General features: G+C 36.3%; 3 protein-coding genes across 3 annotated transcripts; 1 reads left to right on the plus strand and 2 right to left on the minus strand.

The window, feature by feature from the left end:
• Positions 1-1,130: 1,130 nt before the first annotated feature.
• LOC116307767 (isocitrate dehydrogenase [NADP] cytoplasmic) lies at positions 1,131-11,342 on the plus strand. Its single transcript, XM_031718071.2, has 13 exons — positions 1,131-1,235; positions 1,457-1,496; positions 2,463-2,569; positions 2,932-3,018; positions 3,457-3,570; positions 3,932-3,978; positions 4,495-4,641; positions 5,098-5,165; positions 5,476-5,544; positions 6,261-6,412; positions 6,907-7,047; positions 7,824-7,874; positions 8,400-11,342. Exons 1-13 carry the CDS (start codon positions 1,220-1,222, stop codon positions 8,597-8,599), a joined length of 1,239 nt encoding a protein of 412 aa, XP_031573931.1. The 5' UTR covers positions 1,131-1,219; the 3' UTR covers positions 8,600-11,342.
• LOC116307769 (uncharacterized) lies at positions 11,333-14,080 on the minus strand. Its single transcript, XM_031718074.2, has 3 exons — positions 13,761-14,080; positions 13,284-13,570; positions 11,333-12,644 (listed from the first exon to the last, which is right to left on the minus strand). Exons 1-3 carry the CDS (start codon positions 13,890-13,892, stop codon positions 12,548-12,550), a joined length of 516 nt encoding a protein of 171 aa, XP_031573934.2. The 5' UTR covers positions 13,893-14,080; the 3' UTR covers positions 11,333-12,547.
• A 1,535-nt stretch (positions 14,081-15,615) lies between these two features.
• On the minus strand, positions 15,616-18,614 carry LOC116307761 (uncharacterized). Its single transcript, XM_031718067.2, has 3 exons — positions 18,398-18,614; positions 17,193-17,501; positions 15,616-16,324 (listed from the first exon to the last, which is right to left on the minus strand). Exons 2-3 carry the CDS (start codon positions 17,491-17,493, stop codon positions 15,903-15,905), a joined length of 723 nt encoding a protein of 240 aa, XP_031573927.1. The 5' UTR covers positions 17,494-17,501; positions 18,398-18,614; the 3' UTR covers positions 15,616-15,902.
• Positions 18,615-18,768: the final 154 nt, after the last annotated feature.

An 18,768-nucleotide genomic window follows, 5' to 3' on the forward strand; every position in this document is an offset into this window, starting at 1 on the left:
TCCCTTTTGTACTCTTTTTTTCGGTATAAAAACTGGTTCCAGTCGTTTCAACATCCCATCGCTCATCGAAGAAGAAACTTTCTGAAAAACAAGAACAAAACCATGCAAAATAACGCTAGTGAATATTCACAAACTGAGGTAGTTCATTTAGTCTCTCTAATACTTAGCGACGTATTTTTCCTTTTTTTCTTTCCTTTTTCCTTTACAGCTGTAACAGAAGAAAATAGAACTTGATATTTACTCTTGTCTTTTGCTTTGTCGTCTGAACTCTTGTCAATGTTGGTCGTTTTGTTGGAGGAAGAAAGCAAAAACGAGCCATTTTAACTACTAGGCAGTAAAATATAGAAATAAACTACAAAATAAGTAAATCTTCTTAGTCTCCGTGAGGTACAAAGTTGAAAAAAAAGCGGACAAAAACTCATGATTGAAATATCTTTTCCTTTCTTTATGACCAAAAGTTTTTTCCCGCTATTTTCCAAAAAGACTTTTAAACTCAGACGCGCGCGCGCAAAAATAGCGGGAAAATTATACACAGAGAGCCCAAAAAGAATAAATGAGAGAACCGTAATGCAATGTAAATGCGACTGTAATTTTTTGTGTTATCTTATTAATAATGAAATAGTGTAACGTCATTGTTGTTATAGAAAATTACAGAATGTACCAGTACCGAGCTGTTGTGTCTCCTTAAAATGAGTTGTCTTGTGAAAGAACAATTTCAATAGAATGTGCACGAGCACGAAATCTCTAGCACAAAGCATGATGGGAAACCGAGTTTTATACACATAACAAGGAAATCAATAGAATTATCAGAAAAAAATTACTGTTATTGTCATCTGTTGAAACACTTACAGTTTTATAGGAAATGTCGAAGGGAAAATTGTCAGAGGAATTCCTATCATGATTTGTGCTTGAGATTCGTGCTCGCGCACATTGACTATTGAAATAAAATTACAAATTCGATGAAATAAAATTGAAAGTGGATAAGAAAATTCCTGACAAAAATTCAAGCGTAAATTCTTTTTCTAAAATTCATAAAATAAAGAGGAATTTTTTTTTAACTTGGTCGGATGATCCTATAGATGTTCAAAGGTCATACATCTGGTATTGCATTGTGGGATATCCACTGACAGCTCCGTAGGTATCAGTTGTTGTGTAGGCTCCAAACAAAACAGACATTCACTGCAATTCTCTTCAAAATTTCCCTAAATTTTACACAAAAATGGCTAAAATAAAAGGTAATGCACTTCATAGACTCATAATTCACCTTCTTGAACTCACCGTTGCTTCTAGATTGCCAATTTAGTTCGTTTACTTCTAGATTTTAGTGCATTGAGGCGTTACCAATACGTACACATCATTACGAAACAGCTGGTGTTTTTTTATGATTTTGTGCGAAAAAAAATTTCTGGATCTCTGTGTATTTACTGATATTTTTTTTCAATGCGTTCTCTTGAAGCTGGACCAGTTGTAGAGATACAAGGAGATGAAATGACCAGGTAGGATTTAATATTTTTTGTAATTTTATATCGTAAAGTTGTTCAAATACATTGCATTACAGGGAAAAACCCGTTGGAGTTACAGACTCAACACCGCCACGTTTAACTTCATTCAACCGTATATTCCAAATATTCTTTTTATATGTATTCATATGCCTGAGCTTAATCGTTACTTAATTTTGCTTCTGTAGCTGTATATGTAGTGAACTAAAACCACTAAATGATAAACGCGGTTAAGTTTGTTAATTTACTCTAAGAAAAGTACGAAAAACTGGACTGTTCTATTATTCCCCTCAATTTATTGTTTATTTACAATTTAAAGATTTAAAGTACAGATCTTTATCGTTTTATTTTATTTTGTTCGCGTTTTATATCTATTTACAAGCTTTGAAAAGTTCAGATAATTTATACATGTTCTTATCTATTGGGTCAAAATATTTGTATAGCCAAGCTACACTATGAACATTATAATCTTCTTGTTCAAATTAGGAGAGTTTGATATATCTTATATCAAAATTTCTAAACTGTTTTAATGTAAATATTTCCACTGTTTTTAGCCTTACTAGTGAGAAATTAAGATTTTTTTGAAACAAATTCCAATTTTTTGGAAAAAATTACTTTTATTTCGTACATATAATTAATTATGGATGTTTCGTGGAAGGATGCAAATACCGTATGCATGGAGCAGTACTAATACAACTAGTATTTTTTAGTACTGGCACTGATGAAACAATAGAAAACAATAGACATTGCACAAATTCTTCATTTGCACATTATGTCATCACTGCCTTATTTGTGGTATCTAACAAAAGACTTCTCATTACCTTCCATTGTTATACACATGCATTTGTATGAGTATAAAATGGTACATCTCCTCCCCTCCAGTGGCAGAGATCACGCTACGCCCTTGTTTGTGTAATACAAAACTAATATGTGTCATTTCTTATATGTTAAATGTCTCTTTAGGATAATTTGGGATTTGATTAAAGAAAAGCTGATTTTACCCTATGTTGATGTTGATCTCAAGTTGTTCGACCTGAGTATTCAGAACCGTGATGCCACTGATGACCAAAGTAAGGCTTCAAATAATTTTTCAATTCTTCAATTTTTAAATTGTGGGCAAGGGAAGCTGGAAGAAGTTATAGTTGTGTTGTGTTTTTTTTTGGGGGGGGGGGGGGGGGGAGGGTGGGGGAAGGTCAGTCTTACACACTCTACCCTAGGTTTTTCCACTACTTTAGTACAGTCGTGAAGAATGGTAGGCATAGTACAGAAAATGTATTCACCAAGGATATTTCTTGTGCTTTGAGGGTTGTCTCTATTGGTTAGTCCTTCAATCGCAATTGCTAAATCCTTATTTTGTGTTGGGTTTTGTTTGTGAGAAATATAATAGTACAAATTTATAAATTATGGACTGTGTATTAAATTATTCTTTCAGTTACTGTGCAAGCTGCTGAAGCCATCAAAAAGTATCATGTAGGAATCAAGTGTGCGACAATCACACCAGATGAAAAAAGATTGGAAGGTTAAATTATTTGATATCTTGGGAAAGAAAAAAAAATTATTATTTACTCTTGTATATTTTAGCCCTAAGATACATGACAGCCTCTGGGCTGATCAAAGTCAGGGCACAATTAAGTTACAAGTTGAACTCTGAAACAAGCTCTGGGCTGATCTAAGTCAGGGCACAACTAACTCACAGATTGAACCATGAAACAAGCTCTAGGCTGATCTAAGTCAGGGCATGGCTACCTCACAGATCAAACCCTGAAACATTATTTTGATCTAAGTTAATTTATGTTACCTACCTAATTAAAGACTAATTGATTCCCCAAAATTGGGCATTCTAAGATTTTTAAGCTTTGTCAATCTTTATCACCTCACTAGCTAAACAATGACCATAATACAATCCCCATATTCCATTATAATGAAAGACATACCTTAATACTGTCTTGATTTGCAGAGTTCAAACTGAAGAAGATGTGGAAGTCTCCCAACGGAACTATTAGGAACATTCTTGGTGGAACTGTATTTAGAGAAGCCATCATATGTAAGAATATTCCACGCCTTGTTACTCGTAAGTATGAGATAAGTGCCTAACAACATGCCTAAAATTTTTGATTGTTTATATTTCTAAGAAAATTGTTTGGGTTGTTGGTGCTTCTAGTGCATGGGTCTGACTCCCCCACAATGTTGCCTCATCCTAGGACTTTAGGAATCCCACCAAGAATAATTTACTGCCGGTCGACTACATTTTGTACTGGCTACTATTACGTACTGTACATAGAAGGGTAGGCCAAAAGATAACTGAAAAGATCAAAGATATTTTATAGTATCTGGAGTTTGAAAATAGATCATTTCGAAAAACACACAAGCTTATGTACTATCTGTATAAATGCGAAGGTCCATCTAATGTTAATGTAATACGTTATTTTCAGCCTGGACAAAACCTATTATTATCGGCCGTCATGCTCATGCCGATCAGGTATGTTATTAAATGCAAAAATACTTTTAATCCTGAATATAAAAATACTTTTCTTACCTTCAAATACGTATATCGTATCTCCTATATTTGGGGATGTTCTTAAGGTGCAGACACACGGTGCATTGTTGCATGTGACATTGCATATGCAAGGCTTAAAATAACAGCCATTATCACAAGCCAAATTAGTTGTAGCTTAGTCATACCTTTTTTCTGGCTAAATGGTACTGGTCAATGTGACTGGTAAGCCAAAGATTTGACCAGAAAAGTCCCAGTTCTTGCAGGATATTGTTTGATGTCCAGCCACTATTTTAAGCCCTGATGCAATGTTGCAAAAGTAGAAGTAATTAAATATTTTCTACTTTTTTAAGTTTAATGCAACGTTGCATGCATCATTACTCGACTGTGTGACACCCCAAAAAATAGCCTTTTTTATGCAACATTGCAGGCATTGTTGCATCACATTTCTTCATATTTCGGTTCATCACACATTCTTGTAACATTTTTCATACCTTTCAGTACAAAGCAACAGACTTTGTTGTTCCTGGTCCTGGTAAAGCAACCATGACGTACACACCAGAAGATGGTAGTAAACCTGTGGAATATGTCGTACATGATTTTAAAAATGGTGGAGGGGTGTTGATGGGCATGTTCAATACTGATGAGGTAATTCAAGTTGCTCAGGATCTATAGTCTTCATTATAACTACCTTGACTTATGTTATGGTAGTGATTATGATGGTGATGATAATGATGGTGATAATAATGATGATGGTGGGTGGTGATGCATTAATGGTGATGATAGTGGTGATGGTGACGAAGTTATCATGATGATGATGGTGGTGGTAATTATGATGATTGATGATGATACATGATGATGATGATGGTTGTAGTAATGATGATGATGGTGGTGATTATGATAATGATGATAGATGGTGAGCTACATGGTGATGATGATGGTGGTGGTAATGATTGTGATGGCAATGATATTGGTGATGGTGATGATGATAAATTTCTTGGTGATGGTGAATATGATGGTGATCAATTTATGATGATAATGGTGATGATAGTGATGATGATGTTGATAAGTACAAGTCATTAATCTCTTCTTTTTCTACTTCAGTCAATCCGTGCATTTGCACACAGCTCTTTTAATTATGCTTTAGACAAGAAGTATCCTCTATATATGAGGTATGTATGAAACAGTCAGGCGATTGTCAACCAATATATGTCAGCTTTAAGTCATAAAATACACCCAAATATTTTTAAAACCTCGAGTACCATAAGAGATCTACAACCTTTACCTGAAAAACAGGTCCGTCTGGTACCATAAAGATTTCCAACCTAGTTGCCTGGAAAAACAGGTCCGTCTGGTACCATACAGATTTTCAACCTTGGCGTGGAAAAATCTCTGGTACCATGGAAATTCCAACTTTTGCCTGATTAAAAAACTCTGGTACCAACAATTTTTTACAATCTTTCTTCATATCTTATTTTTTAGCACTAAAAATACTATCTTAAAGAAGTATGATGGACGATTTAAAGACATATTTGAAGAAATATATCAAGCGTAAGTTTTTGAATGTTAGCTATGATCTTTATGATATACCATAGGATGGCATTTGTTAGGTTGTCAAAAGATTATACTATAAACCAAGTGTGTGAGGTCACTGAGGATCAAACTATGGAACTCTTGCTTACACTCTAACCAACCAAGCCACACTTGCTCCTTAAAACAAGTGTGAGGTCACTGAGGATCAAACTATGGACCTCTTGCTTAGCAGGCAGCATACTAACCAACCAAGCCACACAGCTCCTTAAAACAAGTGCGTGAGGTCAATGAGGATCAAACTATGGACCTCTTGCTTAGCAGGCAGCACACTAACCAACCAAGCCACACTTGCTCCTTGAAACAAGTGCGTGAGGCCACTGAGGATCAAACTATGGACCTCTTGCTTAGCAGGCAGCATACCAACCAACCAAGCCACACTTGCTCCTTAAAACAAGTGTGTGAGGTCACTGAGGATCAAACTATGGACCTCTTGCTTAGCAGGCAGCACACTAACCAACCAAGCCACATTTGTTTCTTAAAATAAGTGTGTCAGGTCACGGAGGATCAAACTATGGACTACTTGCTTAGTAGGCAGCACACTAACCAAGCCACACTTGCTCCTTAAAACAAGTAGTGTATGAGGTTACTGAGGTTCAAACTATTAACCCCTTGCTTAACATGCTAAACACTAACCAACAAACATCATTTTTGCTTTAAATTTGTACATTTACCAGGGAATACAAGAAAATGTTTGAAGCAGCTAACATTTGGTATGAGCATCGTCTGATTGATGACATGGTAGCATTCGCCATGAAAAATGAAGGTGGATTTATTTGGGCTTGTAAGAATTATGATGGTGATGTGCAGTCTGACTCTGTCGCTCAAGGTAATGACTGCAGTGCTTGATTTATCAAGTGTCTCTTACTGTACCAGTTGTCTGTCTGTCTGTCTATGCTTGTATGGATGACAAATGTTGTATGTTTATAAACTTGTGTCTCCTGGTACTTTAGACTCTCTGTCTGTCCATCCAATCCTCCGCTTGTTTGTCTGTCCTTCTATGTTTGTATGGGATTTTTGTAAGATGACCAATGTCATACATTTATTAGTGTCTTTCTCCTGGTCTTTCTGTCTGTCTCTCTGTTCGTCTGTCTGTAAGTTTGTTTATCTGTGCAGTCGACACTGACACTAGTCCACTAGTGTGGAACTAATAAATCTTCACTCCGGGCTAGTGAAAATTTTAGGACTCACTAGTCCATACGCTAGTGAGGTTTTGTTGATTATTACTGAAGATCTGAGAGCCAAGTAGATTACTAGCCCATTTCCTAGTATATTAAAAAAACACTTCCGTCTGTGTGCCTGACTCAGTGTCTGTCTTTCTAGGCTTTGGATCTCTTGGTATGATGACCAGTGTACTAGTTTGTCCTGACGGCAAGACAGTTGAAGCAGAGGCAGCACATGGTACAGTTACTCGTCACTATAGGATGCACCAACAAGGCAAAGAGACATCAACCAACCCTGTTGGTAAGTACTTTTTTGCCAACCAAGTAGATTTCTTATGGTTGATTGTCAGTCATATTTTTTCGATTCCTTGATGTCTTTAATTTTTGTAAAAACTTGAAGAACCACTGAGGACGTAAAGAAACTCTGGAAGTGACCACCCTCAGTGCCTACACCTCATACTAACCATCTTCTGTAATTTTAAATTGCATAAATAGCAATCTGACATTCACAAACCCTCAATGTAAAAAAAAAATGACACATAATTTGGTATCATAACTAGAATTACCCAGAGTAATTTTCATCTAAGCCCTTTCTAGATCGAATTAGAATTTAGTATTTGATTTTTGAGGAGGGAGGAAAAACAGAGAACCAGGAGAAAAGCCCTCGAAGCACAGGAGAGAACCAACAAACAACTCTACTCACATACAACATCAAGATCGGCAGGACTCGAACTCGGGTTGCATTGGAGAAGCACAGGAGAGAACCAACAAACAACTCTAGTACTCACATATAAAAATCCAAAAATCAAACCCGGGTTGTATTGGTGAGAGACGAGCGCTCTCACTGCTATGCCACCCATGCTTCCCATACAGCACAAGTTTTGATTATATCTAAATAGAAAGAGTGCTATATAAATGATTATAATTAATAGCCTTATGTACAGGTCTCCAGGTGTGGAGAGCCATACTGTAACTGTTTGTATCGTTCTCCTTCACTCATTGCATTCAACATTCACATTTAGTTTTAGTCACTATTGGTTCAAGTTTTAAAATCAGTGCTATTTGTACGTTTTTCAGCTTCAATCTTTGCCTGGACCAGAGGATTGATGCATCGAGCCAAACTAGATGGTAAGAACTCTTTAGAATGTATCGCACCATTCACATTAGATATGTGTAGACACATCAAAAATATTGTTATGATGCAGAGATTCAGGCCCCGTCCACACGTATCCGCAAATTTTTGTATCCGCAAATTATTTTTTGTGGATACGAAAATGTTTGCGTCCACACACAGCGTATTCAAATCGTTTTCACAGTCCACACGCATCCATTTTCGTAAAATTTTCGGATATGGACACAAAAGTTTGCGGACACGTGTGGACGCAACCTGTATCCGAAAAAAAAAATTTGCGGATACAAAAATTTCCGGACAAGTGTGGACGGGGCCTCAGTCAAGCGGCAGGTCAAAAAGGATTTTTTGTTGTGACCTAGAAAGGCATCATGTAGACTAAATTCTTTTAAAAATTTTTTCTTTTTTTCTTAATTCTAATTATTTTCAAAATCCAAGGGGCTTGCCTAGCAACCCAGTCTACCCCCAGAATCCACCCATGCAACCTGTCTAAGCTAATTTACTTTAAAACATCTTTGTTGTAGAAAACCCAAAGCTCCTCAAATTCTGTCAAAACGTAGAAGAAGTTTGCATCAGTACAATAGAATCTGGCTCCATGACCAAGGATTTAGCAGGCTGTATCAAAGGACTGCCGAACATTGTCAGGTCTGACTACCTGAACACTTTTGAATTCCTGGACAAGATTGCAGAAAACCTTGCCGTAAAATGTAAAGAGACTTTGTGACTAGAGCCTTCTTGTAGCAAAAGTCACTTGTAGGTTGATAGACTATTGAAGTGTTGACATCACAAAATGTTTTCTTAAGAACTTTAGGATTTCGGTGACATTTTTAGCAATTTAATGCAAAAATATGATTTAGAGTAGAATTTGAGAGTAATAGAGTGAAAAAAGCTGAGATATAGGTAATTTAGTACAAAAATATAACCATATGTTTTCTCTTTTTTGGTGCTGGATCTCACATAATAGACCTCTTCGACTCTGACGTAATGTTTTCCCATTTCAGACCACGTGTCATTCCCTAGAGTATCATTTCTTTGTTTAAGGTTAAATTGTGCTCGGTTGCACATGAGAAGACACATGAATATGGATACAGCTCAAACAAAGAATATTATTCTCAAGGGAATGACACGTGGTCTGAAATGGGAAAACAAAACCCCAAGCCGAAGAGGTCTATAGGATCCATTACAAAACAAAAGAAAATCAATGGGGATTTTTGGAGCTTAAATGTCCAATTTCTCCATTTTTACAGCAGGCAACAGGCTTACAGTTGGCAGAAATGTAGGCAATGTTGTGTTCTCTTCAAATAGGAACAGTTCAAAACTGAATTCAAAAATTTGGAATTTGATGACGTCACACTTCGGTACTCTATTGTGTAGTTAGAATAAACATCCATACCCTCCCCCACCCTCCACAGGAGTAATTTTTGTCATACTCCCTTATACCTTAATCACTGCCTACCCCATCATAGAGCATGAAATATAGTGGCCTCCCTGCCTATTATGGCCAAAATGCAGGTTGAATTTTGCTAATAGAGCGTTTTCACTCACGTGAGAAGGCAGTCATAAACAATAGAAACTTTCTGCACAGTATTTGCATAAAGATAGAGTTCAATTCCCAGAGGATAGCAAAAGTATTGTTTTGGTACACCAACGTGGCCACTGTGACGTCATGTGAAAACGCTCTATAGAAGGATAAAAATTTTTAACTAGAAAATAGAATTCCAGGGGAACTTTTTTCCCAAAAAAAATATTTGTCCTGCCAAAAAATAAAAAAAACTATCTGGCCATTTTTGTTTCCTAATTTGAGTTGTGCAGTACTGACCTTTCTCAAAATAGTACGGATGTGTTTGAAACTACATTATTCTCTGATTCAAACTTGATGGAAACAAATTTATGATTTTTTAATCCAATATTTAATGTATTTGAAATTGTATGAAAAGGTTACCAAAAATGGAAAATTTTTAATAAGTTAGTACTAATAATTTGTGATGTGGGATACTATGGATGTACTGTGTTTCTATGCTAGAAAAACATGTCGCAGTCTCTCCTCTAAATACCAATGATTACACCCACAAACATCAAACATTTAATCTGCATTCTTTTCTTCATGTGTCAGCATATTCTTTGAAAATTATCGTGTTCAATAAAATTATCAAAAAGATGTCAACTAGTGAAGAAAAGGATGCAGACTTAAAAGGTGATGTCTGTGGGCAGAGTCCTTGAAGTTTGGAGGCATAATCGTGACATGTTTTTCTTGCATGAAACCTGGTTTGATGACATCTAGAGTATACATTAGGCTTAAGAATACAGTCAATTCAAAAAATGTTGCCGTCGACCAACTCAAGCCTACGCGACTGGACCGAAAGGAACTTTGGGTAGTAATCATTGAAGCCGAGTTGACTCCATAATTTTATCCGACTAGTTATACCTTGTTTACAGCACGAACCTTCGTAGGCGAGCGGGAAGTGTTGAAGGAGACGTTTTTTTAATGCCTTCATATTTTCGAAATTGTGAACTGAATCATAACTACTTTTTTTTCCTTTCCCTAAACCCAAAGACATGCATTTGATGGATGTTTCTCACCATTATTATCTTATTACTAGCGGGAACAATTTATTCAGAATGAATATTTAATCGCGTCAGTGATTTTTACCCATATTCTTTTCGGTCCAGTCGACGACAACGTTTTTTGAATTGACTGTATGGTTAGGTTATATGATGGAGGAATATTTTTGGTTTCAACAAAGGTGGTATTCGTAGTTATTTTTCATTATTATAATATATATTCCCATTCATAAAGGAATTGTTTATAAACCCTTTCTGCGTTTGACGCCAAATTTATTCTTTCGAAATTTATTTGTTTTAAATGAAATTGAAAAGAAAAAAATTGATGTCAAGCGAGGAAAATAAAGCATGGCGGGATTTATTAAAAGGGAGTTTATGGTTTAAACATTGATCTTATCTTACTACTATTAATATTTAGCACTTATTTACTGGGACCAAGAGAAACAGCATGATTTGTAGTCCCGAGACCGCTGGTAGAGGGACCACAAAACATATTGCTTTCCTGAGGTCCCAGTAAATAAGTGCTTCATTATCATATCAAGTGTCAAAGAGAACAAGAAAATCGGGAAGACTCCATGTTTAATCTGATGTTTCGTGAAAGAAAACATGTGAATGAATTTTGCAAACGCGCGCTCAAATGTGTTGCTTTCTGGTTTCCGGTTTTTGTATTTTTTCAATCACGTGACTTCCGGTTTTGTTATTCCCGATCCATAACATAACATTCCCCTCCCAGAATGGTTGCCAGGAAACAGTCGAATTTCTCACATTCATGTGACACACTCTCGACCAATAGAAATTGAGGAAAATTGAACTTTGACACTTGGTTTATAATAACAATCTTTGTTTACCGGTGACTGTAATTTAAAATTGTTTATTTTTTACATTAATAAAAGAATATAAAGATATGAAGTGTATTTAATTGATAGATTGTTGGGTAGTGTAGGTGGTGTAGCAGTATTGTTATTATCATTGACATCGTCATTATCACCACCATCTGTTAATTTTTCTTATAAAATAGCTGTTAGAAATCTCATGTTCTGATTGGTTAGGAGTGCATGCTTTATGAGAGCACACAGCATGAGTGCTCACTTTCAGTTACATCATTTTATCTAAATAACAGTTATTGTAATTTGCATTTTATAAAAGAAATTAAAAAATTGCTTGCTGTGCTGTGTGGAGTTATAAAGCACTTGGGGATTGGCAGAACACTCAAGAACTTTTCTGCCAACCCCTGCGTGCTTTATGACTGCACACAGAATGGACGTGCATTTTCTATTTTTTCATGAATCATCAAAGTGTCAGGATAGATATTGAAGTATTGTATGAATATATACTAACATAATTTTAAAAAGTAAAAAGTAAATTTGTTGTCAAGTCAAGTCAACAACATCATAAAATTTACAAGTTGTGAAAGATATGAACAATATTTTTTCGTCTTGACTTACAGATTTAAAATTTTCTGTCTTGACATGAATATAATATGGACAGTAAAAAGTGAAAAAATGAAGGTCAAAATAGTCTAATGTCACAGACACATTGACTTAATAGGTAGAGCAACGGCAATGTTCTTTAGAAAAAGACACCTCTTAAATGCTGAGATGGAGGAGACCTTTTACCTGCCTCTAATTATGACCCTGGTTTAAAACTTTGTACACACAGAATGGACGTGCATTTTCTATTTTTTCATGAATCATCAAAGTGTCAGGATAGATATTGAAGTATTGTATGAATATATATTAACATAATTTTAAAAAGTAAAAAGTAAATTTGTTGTCAAGTCAAGTCAACAACATCATAAAATTTACAAGTTGTGAAAGATATGAACAATATTTTTTCGTCTTGACTTACAGATTTAAAATTTTCTGTCTTGACATGAATATAATATGGACAGTAAAAAGTGAAAAAATGAAGGTCAAAATAGTCTAATGTCACAGACACATTGACTTAATAGGTAGAGCAACGGCAATTTCTTTAGAAAAAGACACCTCTTAAATGCTGAGATGGAGGAGACCTTTTACCTGCCTCTAATTATGACCCTGGTTTAAAACTTTGTATATGCCTTGTGATTTGTTGAGTCCTATCTCATGCAATAAATGAGTGAATGTCATGCTTACAGACCATGGTAATTGACCAACATGTTGTCTAGTAATCCACCTTGGAAACAGAATGAATGCACACTTGGTGTTGTGCAGTTCAAAGTCTTTGTTCTGTTGAAATACAAACAATTTATAAATCAATCCATCACTTAATTAATGATTAATCAAAAATACATGGATGAATTAATACAGTTGATAGATAGATAATTTGTAACACCGTATGGTATGTAAAAATGAAACTGACGTTTCGGACGTTAGTCCTTCATCGGAGTAAAACCAATGAATTAATAGATAATGAATGAATTCATATGTCAAAAAAATAAATATTAAAAATAGTGAAGGAATGGATACGACCAAATTTGACCCTTGAGAAAGAACCTAAATAGAACAAACAATTTCATTGGTTCACAATCCAAAATACATCCACATATGTGATTGGCTAAAAATCACATTATTCAAATCTAAATTCAATAGGTTCTCTAGTAGGTAAAAGAAAACCAGATTTGGGCTCGCTGTGTTTTAGAAACAGCCATAGCTCTCCCTTCCCCTCTTGTTTTCTTGTTGATAAAATCTTCACCCGATCCCTCCCTTCCCCTACTTTATCCTTTTATCGTTCCTAACAGCCCAATACTTCTTTTAAAATGATAATCTACATAGATAAATCAAAGAAAAAGCACTAGAAAGCACAAAAATTGAGTAAAATCACAATATTATAGCTTTAAGCAAATAGAGTTCAGCTTGAGTACAAACCTTGGCAAGTTGACATGATCAACACCAATGGTTGGTTTTGTGATCTCTGTTCTCATTTCGCTCGAAACTCCGTTACAAATTCCTTCTACATTCATATTTTGATCTGAGTTTTCCTCCATATTGTTAGAATAAGTCTTTTCTTCCATCATTTCATTATCTTCTTCCATGTTTTGATCATGCGATCGCGACGCGTTCAAGGCTTCGGCATCTGAATTCACGGAAAAATTATTTTGCCCCAGACTTTGTCCTTCAATCTCGCTGTAACTCCCATTAAAACGCTGCCTTTTCTTAAAAAAAAAAAGATTAAAATAAAAAACCTCAGCCAGCTGAAGTCCAAGTTAAGTATAATTTTTAACTCAACAAATCAATAAAAACAATGCTACATTTGATATTCGCGCCTTTGTCTGTTGGTTCGAAGTTTTTTTTAGAGCGGGAAAAGTTTTCGAAATCTTTAATAAAAAAAACATCCAATCTTACCTCAGATTTTGGAGTAAATACGCCATTTTCGTAGACTAAAGGCATGTAAGATTCTTCTGTGTCTAATTTTCTCTTGGTATAACAAGGAAAATCTTGCATTTGGTGTGTTTGTTGTTCGCTTGAAGTCGCCATGTGTTCGAGACTGACTTTCGATCAAAAGCCAAAGCAAAATTCCAAGATCTTCACTTCAAAATTTCGCTCCCAAGTCAAATCTAGATTCCAATGGACTGTACGACTACAATTCCAAGTCTTAGGCCCAAGGAAAAGGAAAGGAATTGAAAAATTCTAAGACAGACGGTTTTCGCGTGATTTTTGCTAAAAACGGCTTTCAAAACAATAATCATTGTTGCTCCTGGGGCATTAATTAATATTCATTTCCGGTTAAGTTTACTTCCGGTAAAGATAAGGTAGCTCGTCACCATCATTAATATCTCATTCTTACCATGCATCATATACTTACTGAGATTACATTCGTTTTAAAATCTAGTTAATATTGCTAACCTTTTTTGAGCGTATCAAAGTAAGTTTTCTTCTTACAACTAAATCCAAAATGGCGCACTGCCGCTTGAAAACGAGGCATCCATGGCCAAATTTACAGTATTTCCTTATAAATTGATAAAGTGATGCTTTAAAATTGTCGCGTTCCTGAATGTAAGAAGAAAAAGGAAGACAGAACAAGTGAACAAGTGTATACTTTGCATTGACACCATATTATTTCTTTGCATTTGGCCCTGGGTGTCTCGTTTTCATGTGACACATTCGGCCGTGCGCCATTTTGGACTTAGCTTTCATGACGCATCCCACATGGAAAGAAGTGAGTATGCATTCAAAGCCATTAACATCATAATTAAGAATATTGAGTTTGCTGGTCATAGCAAATGGTTAATCATCTACGGTTGGGCCGACTAACCTCTCCCTTAGGCTTCTGCGCATGCCGAGCTTCCTGGTCAGTCTGTAAATCTTCGGATAGCGGTGTCGGGGCCGAAATCTCCGGCGTAGCCGCAAATGCTTCGCGCTGCCATACGACGGTTCAGCACTCGATGTCTGGAAGTATGGTCCTTTTTTTAATGAACCAAAAAGCAAAAAATCCTAAAATCGTATTTGCATAGCATGTGTGATAGGTCATTCCCAGACGGAAATGGTTTTGTCAACTACGAATTACAAGAGAAAAAGCAGTTTTTAACTTTTCCTCTCCCTACTCCTCGACCACACGGCTCCAATATCCGCAAGTCTTTTTTCTTCATTCGGTGACCGCTGTGTTTTATGACTACAGACTCATTTGTACAGGCTAAGCCTCGCTTTAGAGCAAATCATTAAAATTTGCAAGAGACAATTGTGTAAAGAATGTGCAAAGAATGGACTCTCAATGGTATCTGTGAATAGCTGACTTATTGACGTCAGGCTAAGCCTGCACAAATGAGTCTGTGGTCGTCAAAAACAGCGGTATGCATCGGATGCGAAACTGGTGTATTAAAACACGTCTTCAGTGAGTCTGTCAAAAGGAAAAGTGGAACTGCTCGCAGTCTATTTGTTAGTGGTTCAATTTCCCATTTCCCGGCACTTGCTTAATTTCTGGTCCTAGCGATGAGATGTAATTTTATTTCCCAGGTCTCATGATATTTTACTTAAAAAGTGGTCCTAACGATTAACCTTGGAGAAACCCAATATTGGTGCATCGATTAATTCTCTTTATTGACAAATCTGTGTGTGTATTCAGAACCCTAATGGAAGACCATTACAAACTGATTTAGCAAAATTAATATTTTGTAGTCAAGCTTGGTTTATTTATGTTGTGTGTGTCCTATAAGCTGTTCTATTTGTTATATTGTTTTATGGTATATGGCAAAAAATAAGATAGTTATTCAATGCTTTTATTTGATACAATTCTGTGGATCTGGAATAACTCATTGTTATACGACTAGTTCTCATACACGAAGCACCTTAAGAGAAAAAATGCACCATGGAAAATCCCAGGCCGCAAGGTCTGTTTGTGGCAAGGATAACTCGAGTGTCTTGTGGCCTATTCAATAGCAGACATATTATGATTCTATCTTATAGCTAAGTATCTTACCATATATTAAAGTAAATATTCTAGAATGCTGTAAAAATGTCATGGTACATCTCAATTCATTCGTTCAGAAGTCATTTTTTCACTGATGCAAACGCCAAGTAACACAAAGCACTCAAAAAAATCGGCCCAAGACAAACAAAAATTCTCATCCATGTAGACACCTGAGGCTTGCCTTTTTTCTTTTTCTCTTCTAGATACTCATGAGTATTTTTCAGACCTTCTACTAGTGTTTCTACCGTGTTTAGCGTCTCTACACTGTCATCTTCACTATCTTCATTATCGTTTTTCTCCTCTAAATAATTCTGGGTACTTTGGTGTAGCATAACGAGCGCCGCCATTTTGTTATGGATGTCTGCTTCGTCTTCCGGTTGTTTCTTTTCTTCTTCTTTGATTCGTTCTTCAATAATTTTTTGTAATTCTTTTACTTTTAGAGCGAGGTCCTTGTCTGAGAAGACATCGCTTGGAATTGAGGAGGCATCCATGTTATCAGGGTCTGAAAGTATTTAAGGGTTTAAATATAGTTATTGTCATGCTTGCGCAAATGCTGTTACTAACCAATCACAGCACAGATAATTCGACGAGCCATTCGTAATAGACACACCTTCGAAACGAGTGAAAAACGTCTGCGCATGCTCTGAATCCGTATGCAAATTAGTCAAAACTTTTGAAAATTTGACTTTCAAACATGCGTGATAAATATGGACTTCACAAAATGCCAAAACTTAGTGTCCATGCTTGAAACTTAAGGCTAATTCTTTCACATTGTGTTTGTTAATACAGCACCGTTGTCTGACAAAAGTATACTCGCGTATTTTTTTGTATGCTCGGAGAAAACAAACATTTCTTTTCTCACTGAAACTCTTCTAAATTCTTAGAAAACGTGCTGAAATGCACGCATGCGCAAACGATTTTCTCTAGTGTCCACACCATCCAGTCTACTCCATTCCTTATGAAGACTAGCAGGTTGCAGTCGAATCGTCGCGGTCCTCACAAATGACCCTTAATCGTGAGACAGACGAATAAGTATCATTCATTAGACTAAGAGTCAAATCGCATGCAGAAGGGAAATCCATTACAATATAGTCCCGGGAATATAGTCAAATCTAACTAGTGGTTTCTTGTATCACTTTCAATGCTGCGTATTAATGGGTTGAACTATATCCTACTAGTAGCGAAAGGAGCCGCTTTGAAAACCAAAACTTTAAATTTTAAAACTTTAATTCAAAACTTGTTTACATCTATATATTTGACCGACTAGTTGGATTTGACTAAAACAATTAGTCCTCTCGCTCGTATGGGCTATGAGTCAATAGCTCATTCGTGCTCGAGGACTTATTGCTAAAAGACGTGGCGTGTTATACCTGTTTTCACTTCATCGTCGTCCTTATTTTCCAGCATCTTGACTTTCTTTGCCAGTAGCGCGTTTGTTGTCCGCTCGTGAAGCAGCTGGTTAGAAAGTTTTTCAACTTCTTTATGAAGTTTTTGGTTGAGTGCACGTTCTGCGTCGCGCTCTTTTCGCAGCTGGTTTGCTCTGCCTTCAATGTCGATGGACGCTGCCTCATATTCTGATAATCTTCTTGATAGCCTCTTTGCACAGTCTTCTGGGGTCTCGTTCGCTTCTAAAGGGATCGATTCATCGCCTTTTTGTTGGTTTGACGCCATGATGTTACCTGATCAAAAGTATTGAGATAATTGGTCTTATTAGAGCCCTCTCTGGTTTACAGATAATGCCTAAAAACACGCCCGCAAACGCGTAGAAACACTCCGCATCAATGAAATTCAATATGGCTGCTCTTCGTTCCAGCAACAACTTCGTTATGACGCCTTGATAAAAGTGGAACACGCCTGACGTTGAACTACAATTTGAGGTTTGCAGCAAGGAATAACGCCAAAGGTCTCTATTTTCAATTTGTCCGTGACAGAAACGAATGGGAAACTGGGTACTAATCGGCCGCTCAGAGACTGGGCAAAGCAATAATGGGTAGAGGTGCTGTCCATTATATCTTCAATTTTTTCCATCGGTTTGAAACCGCTATAAAATATTGGTTTAACTTTGTAGGAATGCATATCATAAGTACTTCTGAAGGAATGCATATAATAAGTACTTCTGAATTATTTCTTTTTACATACATTCAGAATTAACAGCTATCTCAATCTGAAAAATTTATTTTTGCTTTGAAATGATTCTTCTGAACCATCTGCATCCGTGTTTTTCTCTAGCGAAGGAAGCCGAAATGGTCATATTTCTATTTTTAAAACGGCTAAATTATAATCGCGGAAGTTATATTTTTTTCGCAAAATTTGAAGACAAAATTAAGTATGAGGATGTTCTTCGTGTTATGTAGTTGTTTATTATTCCCGCTCGTAACTGAAGAACATGCTATATGTGGATTGAGCGTTGTTATCGATAACCTGTGTTTACGTGGAGCGAGCCGCTTACGGGAAGTAATAGCGATATATACTATTTCAAAGACTAAACATGATAGATGATTTGAGAAGCTTTTTTTAACTGCCGAAAATGCCGAGAAAATATAATCATGTATAAGATACAGACCGGCGCACTTACCTTCTGTGTGACGGATAAGATCGAGAAAAACCTGACTAAGAGATAGAAGTCTTAAGGGATGACTAACGTTTTCAGGGAACCGAAGAAAATCGAATAGCTTGATAGATAGCCCTTCGGTAAAATTTACAGACACCACCGATGCATATATGTAAATCAAGGAAGCTGTTGTCTAAGAAGAGTGCTTACTGATGTACTTAAACTACTGGGTTATGCGCTACATACGTCACACCCTTGTTCTTGCAGGTGGTTTGTTGCAGAGTGAGTACCTGTTGATGAGAAACGCTACTGGTATTGGCGTTTAAAACATCTTAGCACTGACCATCTGCTGGAGAGAGAGAGAGAGAGACAGCGGATAAAGAGAAAAAGAAATT

The sequence above is a fragment of the Actinia tenebrosa genome, unplaced genomic scaffold (genome assembly GCF_029948245.1).
Source record: "Actinia tenebrosa isolate PJP-AT-01 unplaced genomic scaffold, QUT_ActTen_1.0 PGA_scaffold7__59_contigs__length_16204524, whole genome shotgun sequence".
NCBI classification, from domain to species: Eukaryota; Metazoa; Cnidaria; class Anthozoa; order Actiniaria; family Actiniidae; genus Actinia; species Actinia tenebrosa.